Source organism: Siniperca chuatsi, linkage group LG22 (assembly GCF_020085105.1).
Source record: "Siniperca chuatsi isolate FFG_IHB_CAS linkage group LG22, ASM2008510v1, whole genome shotgun sequence".
NCBI lineage: Eukaryota > Metazoa > Chordata > Actinopteri > Centrarchiformes > Sinipercidae > Siniperca > Siniperca chuatsi.
In genome coordinates, this window is record NC_058063.1 from 15,384,920 (window position 1) to 15,399,685 (window position 14,766).

A 14,766-nucleotide genomic window follows, 5' to 3' on the forward strand; every position below is an offset into this window, starting at 1 on the left:
TAGCTCATTTGCTCACTCTTTTATATGGGCAGGACACCCCTGGGCTGGTCGCCCTGGTGATTACATTGTCTCGCTTTTGAAGTATTTTTGTGAGTGTGTATGTGTGTTTTTCTCCTTCTCTCATGCTGCCACTATGTCAGTGTTTACACAGAGGTCTGTCTTGTCTATCTTATGCTACGTGTGTTTGTGTGTGTGTGTGTGTCAGTGTGTCACTGTTCTACCTTTACTCCTGTCATCCATCTCCGTCAAGTGTATGGCAGAGGGCAGCCAGTTAAACAGATTACCTGGTCACATAGACCATATTAACAGCTCTACTGAGGCTTTACATTGTGTCTCTTCATTATCTCTTTCACCTTTAAACAAATGAAATGGTGTCTCTGCAGCTCTGCTGGGATTACTCCACCTTACTCTCCTCTGTTGTACCCTCTGTTTCTCTCCCTTTTATAGTCTTCTGTTTCTTTCCTTGCAGTTTTCCCTCTGCCTTCCTCACTTTTTCTGTTTTCCTCCCACAATGTCCCATTATTCTCCCACCAGTAATGACACTGTTCTGTCTGTTACCCTGGTTGGAACCACCTCTAGGTACAGTATAGATCAGAGTGTAAAAGTGTAAAAAGCTTTTTATTCATGGCCTGTGTAGCCAGACATTTTCTGCCTACTACAAAATTAATTCCTTGTTACTTTGAATATTATTTAGATTTGTCTTTATAGTGCACAGAACTCTTTTTTGAAGCTTCAGAGAACAGCCTGCTACTTTTTCTTTTAGCTTTCTTGTCCTTCAGCTTGTAGTGAACTGGTGTCAGTGGCAAACACAAACATGTAACAGCAACAAGACAATTTTATGGAACAAATGTAGAAGCTTGTTTCAGTTCCAAATATACCTGATAAAGTAAAACAGCAGGCAATTAAAAAAATAAATAAATAAAACGTCTCCAGTAGATTAATGCCTATCCAGCAGGGGTCAGTGAAAATCCAGTATGGATTTCCCTCAGCCAGATGCACATTGGAGGGAAATGATCACCTTTGGGTCTCCCACTGGAGGTTATAGGTTTCCCATCAATTACCTTAACCTGTCATTTAACAGGGAAATGTGTGTGTGTGTGTGTGTGTGTGTGTGTAGGAGAGTAAGAGCAGTATGGCTGTATTTTAAGTTTAATTACCTCAAATTTAGGGGTCCTTATCCTCAGGCTACAAGCATCAAGAGATCTGACATCATGAAACACTTGAGTCTTGAAGCTCACCCGACACATTTGTAATTTTGTGCATATGTGTGCCTGTGAGTGGGGGGGTGGGGGGCACTGTCTCAACACTGATCAGCAGTGGCAGCTACCCGTCAGCCCCTCCAGAAATGCCACTTTGCAGACGTGTCATCCCACCCTGTCTGATCCCCAGTACTACTGCTGCCTAAAAGTCTCATTACATAACTGTCTCTGTCTGTCCATCCCTGCCTCTTTCTCTCTCCCCCTCTCTGTTCTTTTCTTTAGTCCCTCTGTCTCTCTGTACTTCATGTCCTTCTAACCTCAATATCTCACATTGTTTTTCTCTTTATTTTTCCTTTTGTTCTCACAGTGATTTTTCTGCTGTCCTTTTCATTTTCTGTCTTCTGTGTCATTTTTCTTTCTTGTACTTCTACTTTCTCTATGTCCCACCAGACAACAATTAGAGTGGATTAACATCTAAACTTTTATTGTACATGAACACAACTTATCATACTTGCATTTGAACTTATTTCTATAATGTTGTATCTCCATTTTGTGTGGGAATCTTTGCCTAAGGGTCATTATTCAGTGTCAAAAATAGTAATCCAGTGTATGAAAATATTTCAACTTTGTCAACCAAGGACTTCATTTGCATATTTCCCTTAAAAAAACACCTTAGTTTTGGATTCACCTCTAAAAAATATGACACTGTATGTTTATTTTCATTTAGTATAGAATCACACACTGTCTCTCTCAGTGTGTTTATCTTTGTCACTCAGGAAGGGGGTGAGTGAGGGTGAGGTGACTTCTGAGGATCGGGAACATGCTAAACGCATTGTCTACTCTGTTGTGTACGGGGCAGGTGAGTACAAAAACACAATAATGAAGAGACAAATATTCATCAGTTAACTGGACAATTGACCTGTATTGTTTCAAAATGACAAAACAATGGGTCTAATGAGTCTAAGTGTCATTTGGCGACTGGTTTAGACCTACAAGTGGTTCATTGTGTGAAGAGGGTAAATGTATTAGCAGAGGAGATAATTCTGAGATAAAACAGGCAGAAAGAGAGGCAGAGGAAGAAAGATATTGCAGTATCACAAATAAGTGATTATTTTTGCGCAGGATTTAGGTTATTTTTATACAAAAATGCCCAGTGATTTCTACTGGGACACAGCTGTGTTCCTTTAATGTTGTGGAGAATTCCTGATTCCACAGGCCGGACAGGGATGGGGGTAGAGGGTGGATGGGCAGGAGAAGATAAAAATAGAGCGAGGAAGATGAATGTATAATACACCCTTGTGGCCCATAAAGAGACTTGTCTATGTCACTTGTGACCCATTTATGGTTCACACACATGTGCGTGCTCTTGTGAACACACACACTCAAACATACTCACATATGCGCAAACATGACGAGAGTGATACAAAGCAGTGTCACACATATCTGTGTGTGAGTGGACATGTGGTAGATATCTGGGCCAGCTAGGAGAAGTGAATTTAAAATGTTGACTAACAGTGTTTGAGAAGTCATGTGTTTTTAGCGTCTGTATATGGACCTGATGTGGACATGTGTCTGGGCATCTGCCTGCATACAAAACGTGGGCATGTTTACATGTTCATTTGTGCTTTCACCTGTGTGATAAAGGGAGGTCTTACAAGCAGTCTGCTCTCTTCATCAGGTTTTATTACCAGTGGCCTACTTAAATGCGTATGTAGAGTTACAGTTTTTTCCCCATATGCTCACACGAAACACCACACTAGCTTCCGCTACAGTATTGTGTGAAATAGCTACTGGGCTGACAAGCTACTGACTTATAATAAATGCCTAATCTTCAAAAGCCTGTAGTCTGGTATAATAACAGTTTTGACAACTTTATGGCCTGTTGTCAAAACTGCTATTATACCAGACTACAGCACCTGTCAAAGAGTCAATCATACATAATTAATTACACAGAACTGTCTGCATGGCTTCTGCTGTACATGAAGGGCTCATTCTTTTCAATTTATTTAAAAAATAAATAAAATTGATTGCTGTAAACTATAATGATCAGCATCTTATTGCAGCAGGAAAGACAACAACTTTTGGGTGCATTGGGACATAAATTCCAGGTTTAAATTGATCTGCTACCTTTAAAAAATCCAGATATTTTTTGAGGAGAATCTATTTAAAAAAAAATCCAAACTGATAAAGCTTACTCACATTTTATATCATGCTATTAAAAGGTCTTGAATTTAATTAGCAAATAGTCCTAAATGTTTTCTGTTTCTTGCTGTAGGCAGTAATGGTAATTATAAAATGTTTTTGTATATGATTGCAGGCTGTTGGGAGACATTACACAACTATAAACTAAAAGTGGGATTGTTGTGACAGTAGATTGGGCGAGCAGACCTATAACAAGCTCTGTTATCATCTCATAATGGGTAAAGTGTAAAAAAAAAAAAAAAAAACCTTAAATGAACGATTGATTTTTATTTGGTTAATCAACCCATACATTTTATGCCGCTAATCTGGGTCCGGGTCGCATTAATTTAATCAGTAATATCATTAGGAGTTGTTGTTGTTTTATACTGCTGGGAAGTACTAAAAATGTGATATAATAATAAATCAATCTAGGCCATATACAGTATTTTCTACTGGTTTTCCATCATACTTTAATATTTTTGCCATTATGATCATGAAAAAGGTATTAAACATGCTTTCTTGTACTTAAAAGTTACGTATTACTTGGTTAACCCTGCATAAACCTTGTGTAGGGATGGGGAAATGGGTCATGACCATGGTTTGGATTTCCTTGCAACAAAAAACTGGGCCTGTAGATTTCTGTACAAATACTATTGGTAGGAGCCAAGATAAGTTATATTCCTCTGTTTCACTACTTACACAGGTGCTGCTCTTTTGGCTTTGCAGGTCAGTGCAGTGAGAGAGCTTCTCGCTCATATCACTCAGAGAGGGTTCACTTACTATAAAAGTGAATGATCAGTAGCCTATAAATGTGCTGTACTTGTGCTGTACAACTAAATAGATAGCACTAGTTATCGGTTCTGACCTCTTATGCTGACACCAGAGATAGCCAATATTTAAAACTCAACTGACTTTTGGGATATATATTTATGCATGAAATAAATTTACCAATGTATGAAGTAGTTTAATAAAATACATCTCTTACTGTATATTGTTTTTTTTCTAAGGTAAAAAGAGGGCTCTTTATATAGTAAATACAGTAACACTCATCCTGCGCCTGTGGATTTGTAGATTTCATTTGTTTGCCCCTTACTGTGACCCAGACATGATATGTTATCAAAACAGGACTTGAGTGTTCTCCCTGAAGATAACATCATGACAAAACCAGAAAATAATAAATTCTATAAATAAATTTGATTTTATTAACCAATCAGCAGTGACCCTAAAGTGCATTGTTTTCATCAGAATCTGCACTCTGCAAGGGAACTGAACCAGTGGCTAGCTCTCTCTTTGGACTGAGTATGTATAGAGTGCATTCAAGAGGTCCACAAAATCTGATGCTCTCAAGCTGATGATGGAGTGTCCTGTGGTATTTCTACTTTAGCAGGAGTCACAGCTCAGCTGGAGAAAACAAGCATAAGCAAACAAACACAGTCACTCACACACACACTGATGAATGAGTCAGTTCTAGGAAACTCAATAAACCTCAACAGTAATGGCCAATGGGGCAAGTGTGTACAAGCTATTCATTTGAGACATGTAGGGGGGCATGGGATGCATGCAGGGACAGTTCACAAAACAAAAGGTCAGTGCTTAAAATGCAGAGAAAATATGGAGTGCTTAAGGAGATGTCAAAGAGAGTGACAGAGTGAGATGCTGGGAATAGCAAGGGAGATGTAGAAAATGTTGGCTAAAGGTAAAAAAGAGATTGGGGAAGTGGTGGAGGAGAGAGTAATTTAGGGGAAAGGGGAAGAGTGAAGAGTGGGTGGGGCGGCGTGAGAGAAAGAGGGAAGCAAGAAGAGGAATGGAAGGAGCTCCTGATGATCATAGACAGCTCTTCATGGAAGGCTGCGTTGCCATGGATACCAAATACTAAAAGGAAGCTTTCTCCGCAAGACAATAATCAGGCCAGGGAGGAGGGGCAGAGCAGCGCTATGGACTCATGCACACACACATACATACGTATACAAATGGGTCAACAAATAAGAAGGCCAAGTGTGTTGGAGGGGGAAAAGTAGGATAAAGGACGTGAGACAGAGATATAATGTGCAGTAAGAAAATAAAGAGGAGTTCTTCATTCATTACATCTGATTAAACAAATTTGCATTTTGTTAACTTCAGTTACCTTTTGAAAAATGCTAAAACTAGCATATCAACAGTCTTTTTTGCAAAAGTAGACATTTTTAATTTACTGTAACATTTTATTAGGGGGGAACAGAAAGGACAGTGGCGACAGAAAGAGGGCAGAAAAAGAGAAAATGGAAGGTAAAGAGGGCAGAACTAAATAGGAGGGTTGCAGTAGTAGAATAAGAGATGAAAGAGGGCTAACTGAGGACAAAAAAGACTGACGGGGGTACGAGCAGAGAAGCAGGGAGCGTCAGTAATGAAGGTTAAAGGTCACTCCCTGAACTGACCTCATTCAGCAGGAATGTGGAGCTTCATACACACAGGAACACACTCATATGGTACAGACGACACACATCAAAGTGATTGCTCTCTAGCATCTACACAACATCTTCATGGCAACTCCCTGTTACATACAGTATATTCATATCAAACTGAGTGGCTTCTAGTACAACTCACACAAAAACACATAACTAGCCACATTGCTGAAAGGGCCTTGGTCGTGACATATTTTAGTGACTGTGTACAGACATGCCAACTTAAATGAATTCAAATGTCTTCATCTTCTACTCTAAGTCTGACTTTCCAGAAATGAAGCTCTTGTTGGCGACATTCGAAAAAAAATTATCATTGTTCTTATAACTATATTTAAATGTATTCACCATACTTTATTTCTAAAATGACAAAACAAGTATTCATTGGGGTGCCATTTTTGCCAGCAAAAACACTTGAATACAATACTCTCATTTGATTAGCTAATAACAGGCATTCTCATAGTTATTTTATCAATACGTTTTCTCGATTTAATTTCCACAGTATGCTTGTGATACTGCATGGCGCCAGTGTCCCAAAGCTACCCATTAAAGATCCCCTCCAAACATGTTTTAAGACATATAAAAATAATCTGCTTGGAATAGTAATTTGTGTCTGATATTGTTTTTCTTCAAAAAAGTTGAACTACCTCGTTAAAAAATCTTAAAATTATCTACTCCAGAATCTATGAATATACAAATATTTCTCATTTCAAAAGTTTAAATACTTAACACCAGATGACTCCTACTTCACTGAAAAGTCCATCCTCAGTGTATGTTTACTGGAGCTTTCAAGTTTCAACATCACACTTGTGTAAGTTTCATACCGGACCGTGATTGGCTCTAAACTAGTTGTGATGTCACAAAATCATGCTTGTACGTACAACTCAGATTCAGAGTGAGCACAGTGAAACTTCTTCCTCGTCCAGCAGATTAATGTAAAAACTGGCTTCAAGTTTGAAACCCTGCACATACATCATTCTGCACAGTGAGGGATTTTGGAGTAGAGGGAGTTCTTTAAAGAACACTAAAGTCTGTGTGTGTTTCTATTGTATGGTGGTGGTGATTTTTAATCTCTGCAGCAGAAACTACTGTCCTCTCTGCTAACCCTCCTACCAGCTCTCAGGCTGTTTGGCATGACATTACTCATCACCAACCACACATCAACACACACCCTCATAGCTTAAAACCACAAACACACACACACAGTAACTGTGGCACCCATTAGCTCACTCTCTACGCTCCTCTATCGACCTCTTCCTAACCTTATAGCCCGCTCCTCTACTTCTGCTACAGGCTGTACACCTTTAACACTTACTGGGAAAGCACATACATACACTCACATTGAGCCTCTGTTCTTAGCTTTATCTTCACATTATACACACACACACACGCACACACACACACACACATACACACACACCCACCCCTTGCAGTCTTGCCCTGATCTTTGCCCACTCTCCTTTTAGCTTGTCCTCTTCTATCTTTCACACTTCACTTGGCTCTACTTTTTTCTCTCAATATGAAGCTACCGCTAGCAGCCGGCTAGCTTAGCTTAACACCAAGACTGGAAACAAGGAAACAGCTAGTCTGACTCTGTCCAAAGATTACAAAATCCACCTACCAGCACCTCTAAAGCTCACTAATTAACACGTTATATCTAATTTGTTTAATCAGCACAAAAACTGAAGTGTAAAAACATTATGTTCCAGACTATTTCATGGCCAGGTGCAGAAACTATTCCTTTAGCATACTGCAGATATTGCCAACTTTTCAGCCAGCTCTAGTAAAACTGACCCCTTGCAGTCTTGCCCTGATCTTTGCCCACTCTCCTTTTAGCTTGTCCTCTTCTATCTTTCACACTTCACTTGGCTCTACTTTTTTCTCTCAATATGAAGCTACCGCTAGCAGCCGGCTAGCTTAGCTTAACACCAAGACTGGAAACAAGGAAACAGCTAGTCTGACTCTGTCCAAAGATTACAAAATCCACCTACCAGCACCTCTAAAGCTCACTAATTAACACGTTATATCTAATTTGTTTAATCAGCACAAAAACTGAAGTGTAAAAACATTATGTTCCAGACTATTTCATGGCCAGGTGCAGAAACTATTCCTTTAGCATACTGCAGATATTGCCAACTTTTCAGCCAGCTCTAGTAAAACTTACATGTGTGTGGCAGGTAGTCCTAATCTGGTACACAATTAATCATCATGGCTAAAAATCATATTTAATCATACTATTTATATCTGCATGGTATCAATGTCTCCCTTGTAACTGCTCTCCCTGATGTAAGCTTGCAAAGTTAAATACGAGTCAGTATTTGTTGTTCCCTACAGGTCGTGAGCGTCTGTCAGGGATCCTCGGGGTGAGCGCTGAGCAGGCCAGCCGATTCCAGGACAGCTTCCTCCAAACCTATAGAGAAGTCCAGGCCTTCATCCAGAGGACCATCCAACAGTGCCACAAACAAGGTCTGTGTACATTAAAATTCCCATTGTGTCCCCCATATGAAGCATCACCTCAAAGTTATCTTGAGTCTTAAAGTCTGCTTGTAAAGGAATAGATGTTGGAATAGAAAATGTGGCACATACTGTATAAGAACTGTTTCCCAGAATTCAATAGCAAAATGTTTATTTCTAGGACTAGAGGTTAGGGTCAGAGTCACAGTTAAACTAAGGGAAATTAGGGGTTAATGCTAAGGCTTACAAATAGGAGAAGTCAGCAAAATGTCCCCACAAAAATAACACTGTGTGTATGTCTAGGTTAGGGCCTGCACTGTTAAAATACACTATGAATTTTGTAGGCATACACACATACCCCCATGCTCTCTATGGATTTGTGTGTGTGTGTGTGTGTGTGTGTGTGTGTGTGTGTGTGTGTGTGTGTTTGGCTGAGGAAGAAGATGTGCTTGCATTGGCAGAAATGAGACAAACTGCCGTGGGTCAATACTTGAGGGGGATAAGGTGCATTGGGGGTGGGGTGGTAAGGGGCTGATGATTCAGGTGGGTCACTATTTATATTCGGCTGAACTTCCAACACAGTACACCTGAGACTTAAACATGCTCATACAAAATAGTGTAAAGTCTGCACTTTAACCCTCATTGCACACAGTACATGAGCCCAGCGTCGACAGGCAGAGGATGAGGAAAGTCTGCGCCAAAACAGACCTTCAACCTTCAACACCAAGGCCTAAGTTTGGGTTAAGACCTCAGTCTCTGGCATGGTATCTAATCCCATTTCACCTTTATCTTACGTGTGCTGTATCGCGCTTCCCTTCCTAGGAAAAGCACTTAAAGAGTCAATTGATGAGTTACAGTATAAACCAATTACACCCCAATCAAATGAGTAGAAATCTGAGAGAAAGAGCTAATTATTAAACTAAATGCCACACTGTCAACTTTAGCTACTCTCCGCGTTTGCATGGAAAACTATATCTTGTATAACAAGTGTTGAAAAACAACCTTGTTCTGTAGTAAACATCAAGAATTAGGTCAGGGCAGTAGATGTTTTTAATGCCAGCCGGGATGACGTACACCTTTGTCACAAACACTGACCCGCCGTCACCAACAGACAGGTGCTCCATCACCCACAGCAATCGCCAGTGACACACCCAGCTCATCGCTTCCCCTTTTCTCCGGTGTCAGCTTCCTAATCGAAGTGGCGTAATAGACTCATTCTTCCAAAATGCGGCGCACAGATCACCGTGGAAGCCTCCTCGTTCTCAGGGGCAGAGTGATGTTGCGCCAAACAGTCTGCTTCAATTCAGCTCATCACCATGGTGATCCTCCCATCAGGGAGACCGTGCTGGGATTTATCTGCCCTGCTCGTCCCACACTCTCTTTGTTTTGCTGTCCTTAAGTCGGTCTATCTTACTCGTTCTCTTTGTTTCTTGTCTGTCTCTCCTTCTCTTTCTTTCCATATTCCTGTCTATCGATCTCTCTTTCTTGTACTCTCCCTCTTCCAATCTGCGTCACTGTTTTCATACCTCCTTATCTCTCTCCCCCTCTCATTCCACAGCAGAAATTTGGCTGATCGATAAAATTGTCCCCTGTAATTGATGCTGGCTGGGAGGAGACATAAAGTATCACACTAGATTCACTGGCTGTTTTAGCTGTGGTGCTGTGACTCAGAGAGCAGAGATTAATACGTGCCTGGGCTCCTTGTCCATTCTGCACTGAGTTTATAGTTGATTGGTATCTGATACAGCGATATTTTGTTCAGAACTGCTGGATGTTGGCAGGCTGAGCAGAGATGAGGTGAACAGTGCAGGCTCAGCTACTGTCATGTTTGTTGGAAATGTATTGGAAAGGACAATGTGAAGGTGAGGTCAGTATCATAGTGTGGGTGTAATAGCAGAGAGAGACGAACAGAAGAAAAAGGCTGAGGAAAAAGTACAGAAATGTAACAACCAAAAAGGAAGGGGACAAAAACAGGAATATTTTGATAGTTTTTATTATATAAACTACAATAAATTACTTAATAATTCTCTGAATGGTCCACACTGACACTTGTGGTCTTTGATTTTAAAATGAGATAAAGCCACCACTCTGGGTAAGCCTGTCCTGTTGTTCTTCATATCATGCACATTTCATTAATGCTCTTGTAATGAATGCTGTACCTTCACTTGTAAAGACCGCCTGAGATGAAAAGACGAGTTGGAAAAACAACAGGGGGAATCACAGAGATGAAAAATCCTAGAGGGAAGTCTAGGTCTGCATAGATATGTAAACACCCTGCTGTGCTAACACATAAACACATGCTGGCTCTGATGCGCTGTCAGATTGTGGATGCACATATGGATGCAGATATTTCAACTGCAGACTCTTGCAGACAGTGGAGTTCGTAAAGGCTTGTCATTAATAAAAAAGGGATTTGCAGTTTAGCTGTTGCTTCAGCCTCTTATGCTCTGTCATGGATAATGGCACATGTCAGCACAAATGGCAGCAATACTCAGCTATAATTCAAACGCTACATACACACTGATGATGAGAAAAGTCAATTCCTGTTCTCTGAAACATTACTTTACCAATATTTGTGTAAGTGATTACTACTAATTTTGCATAATGGGTGCAGCAATATCCTAAACATTTTCAGTCTTACATCTGAACACTTTCCAGTGCGCTAGGCAATATGTCAATATATATTACAATATGGCTAATGTATGCAAAACTACATAGAAAAAAATAACCAAACTGATGAACTGTGTTCTACTGTTGCATTACATCAGACCAAACTCAAAGGCCTTAAAGCCCCTTGGTTTCAAATCATAAGTAATTTTCTATATCATTAAAGTGGCTATAATCAATATTTTTCTAATAAGGAGGTAAAAAATGACAATGTAAAACAATGTGACAATGTGAAAGATGTCGCTCGTAGTGATGAACCTACAGAGAATTATCACCTGAATCTGCAGCTCCCCTCAACTTTACTGTTTTGTGTCACTCTCACCGCTCTGATAGTGTCGTTTTCGTCTGCAGCAGGCAGCTGTTTTCAGTGAAAAACCTCTAAAAATCCACTGTACACTACCTGCTCAGAACCAAACGTCAGACAGCCAAAGTTAGCGACTAGCTGGTGAACATAGTAAAGCATTTAGCAACTTAAACAGCCAGATATTTCCCCCAAGACTTGGAAGAGACCAAAAACAGAGCTAAAAGTGAATATTGAACAGTGAATATTGGACTTACATTCGCCAGCTCACCAGAAATATGACTCCAAATAAATGATAATGTAGCACCGCAACAGCTGGATGTGTAAATAAGCAACTGTTGGCTAACAAGTTAGCCAAATCAACTTAAAAGGTAAAATGATATGTCAATGTTGTGTTCACAACTTGTTTATGTTGCCCTCAAGTGGCCACAACACACCAAGGTGATTAAAATAATGTTAAATGCCAATTGGTGCATGGAAGTACATGACTAACTTTGGCATGATTGTGTGATCATGTAAAACTACATCGCTTGTAGTAAAAACTGATTGAGAAAATAGGTTTTCAGGGCCTTTAATAACTCATTTTGTTCATTTTTAATTATAATTTCATCAGTACAATACCACGAAAGTTGATAACTGATACTACTGAATTGTTTCCCTTTCCTAGTTTCTAGTTCTGCTGACCATCAAATGTAAAACCACTTTCTCCACAGCCTGAACTTGAAAAGCACTGGCCTTTACAGCACTGTGTCACTGACGAGCCGATTTGGTATGAAAAACACACACATTCCAGTATAATTCACGGTCATACCTGTCCATAGTTGGAAACAACATCATTTGTGTGACACAAAGTAGAACACACATCCTTGTCATTGGGCCAGAACAAAGGTCACATTCCTGGCGAAAAGGTCACACGCATGTGTCATGGGTCAATTCACAGTGAGTAGAAGGTTTTTGTGTTTGTTACTATCTCTTGTGAGCTCATTTCCTATGCTTGTGTGTGTGTGTGTGTGTGTGTGTGTGTGTGTGTGTGTTCGGGGAAGAGGGTCATTCAGGTTTCATGCCCTGGTTGGCTTTCCTCATAGTAAGGGATACTAGAGGGATTTAGATGTTAAGCCTGCTCCATTGTCCAACTGGTGGAATGTACTGGTCCACGGTGTGTGTGTGTGTTTGTGTGTGTGTGTGTGTCTGTGTGTGTGTTGCATACCTGCATTTGATAATGTGTGTGTTTGTGTATAATGTGCGTATCACGTCACTGCACATTCTTGTGTTGCCTTCCAATGTGTGTTTGTGTCACTGTACTGGTAATGTCATTGTGTTTCTTTTTGCTTTTGTATGTGAATCATGTGGGCACCAGGGTGTGTGTGTGTGTGTGCGTGTGTGTGTGTGTGTGTGTGTACGCTTGTGTGTGGGTGGGTGTATGCTTGTGTCATTGTAAACCTGCTGTTACCATAATCACCTATAATGCTGTATCAACAAATGACTTTTCACGAAATTGTTCCCTTCAAATCGCACTCTGTAGCTTTATTTCTGCTCAGCGTGTAGTTGATGACTCACTTGACTGAAGGGAGTGAGACGGTGTTTCCGTCCAGAGACTGATGCTGCATACATTGAGTTATAGGCTAAAACTTGAGACAGTTTTTCTACTGATCTAAAAGGTCGCTTTGGTCTTGAAGGTTGTTTGACTTGAACTTGTCCTGGCTTTGGATGAGCATCCTCCTCTTGGACATGCCATGCTATACATCAAGTGTGTGCTTTAAAGGGGGAACTCCACCGATTTTACACATCTGTCTGTTTCTGTCTCTCTGTCCATATCGGTTTGTTTGCAGGTCTTGACGAGTACTACTGCATATGTGGGTGAAAAAGTAGTATAAAGCCTTTTGTAAAGTGATTTCACTTGATTGTCGCTTGCTGCTGAAGACTAGAAGTTTGAAAATTAAAAATATCTAATGGTGTGGAGTTAAGACGTGAGCTTATCAGACCTCTGTAGCCTGCTCCTGATCTCTTTGTGAGGCTAGAGGCTTGAGGCTATATTAGCTGCTACTAGCATAACACACCCGAATCTCCGACCGAACTGTTAAATGGCAATTTGCATTGTGGGTAATTTAGGTGCCAGGTTTTGATAAGGAAGACGAATATGTGGAATAAAAAAGACAAATCTCTGGTTCTGCTGCAGCGATTTTGATACTCTTTTTTTTTTTTTTTTAAACTGTCCATCCAGAGTCCGACAATGGAATAGAGGTGCAATGCCTCATTGGTGGAGTATTCTTTTAATACTTTGTTACCAGCCATATTTCCTTGTTTAGGTGTAAACATTTCCAGTAATTCACAAAAAAAGCAAAGGTCAATAGACTGTCTGAAAAAATAAATATACCTGTTATTTCTCTTGTGACACCTCAGATTTAATGTTATTATAATATTTTTTTGTTATATTTGGCTTCTTTCTGATTATAAAGAAAAAAATGCTTTATTTGTATAAAAAGACAAATGCAGCATCTACGCCAGCAAGTTCCCAAATATAATTTCAGTATAACTCTGTGGTTCTCATTTAATATACATCACCATCCAACGTGGGGGTAGAGGGAGGTGGATAGGTAACTGAAAGTCACATTTTATTTTTATTCTTTAATCTGCAGTTGCAAAATATTGTTTGCAGACAGTGTTCTAATACTTGAGTATAGAATACCAAGCGTCCTATCGGGCCTCTACTGTATAAAAGGTGACATAATGAGGATAGCTACTATATTGAATGGGTATAAATACTATAAATACTAATTCAAGCTTGTGTGAGAGGACCAGCCTTCATGGACAAACTTCAGTCTTCATTTTCTCAAACTCGACTGAAGGCATGTTGCACCACGCATAAATTGTGCTCAGAATGATGACTATTAATGATTACATTTTAAATATCTTGTATTTTTGACCAGGTTATGTGCTCTCCATCATGGGTCGTCGACGGACCCTCCCTAACATCAACTCCTCTGATTGGGGCATCCGCATGCAGGCCGAGAGGCAGGCTGTCAATTTTGTGGTCCAAGGTAGGATGACTGACAGGTATGTACAATAGTGTCAGCCTGTTTCGCTGGTCTGTATCTGTATGTTACGTGTGATATTGTTTGTGTATGTGTGTACAGGTTCTGCTGCTGATCTCTGTAAGATGGCCATGATCAGAATCTTCAACCTGGTCTCCTCCTCCAGCTCGCTCTCTGCCAGGTACAACCACTAAACATGGCACTACTGACTGAAGATGCTCATATTACAAGCCATTGCTCCCACATTATATGTTAAACACTGTATACTTTTCTCTCTCCTTTCATACAGCTAAAGCAGTCTTCACACTGTAGTCCTTTCTGAATCTACACAGGCAAAACACGGCCAAGTGCTATATTAATGAAGAGAGTCTATCATGCCAAAACACATAAACAACATTCGCTATTTTACCAGCCAACTAAATTTGTAGATTTGAGGAGTTTTCTAAAATGAATGCTGCTGTTACAAGCCAAACACTCTGCTAGAGTAAACACAC

The 14,766-nt window shown here is 40.1% G+C and overlaps 1 protein-coding gene across 1 annotated transcript in view; it reads left to right on the forward strand.

Moving 5' to 3' along the window:
- LOC122870019 (DNA polymerase nu-like) overlaps positions 1-14,766 on the forward strand; it is a 32,343-nt gene that overhangs the window by 7,758 nt on the left and 9,819 nt on the right. Inside the window, exons 3-5 of the mRNA XM_044183593.1 lie at positions 8,153-8,284; positions 14,168-14,278; positions 14,375-14,453. Of these exons, the coding sequence (XP_044039528.1) occupies positions 14,185-14,278; positions 14,375-14,453 (173 nt within the window). The 5' untranslated portion in view covers positions 8,153-8,284; positions 14,168-14,184. The remainder of the gene's footprint in view (positions 1-8,152; positions 8,285-14,167; positions 14,279-14,374; positions 14,454-14,766) is intronic.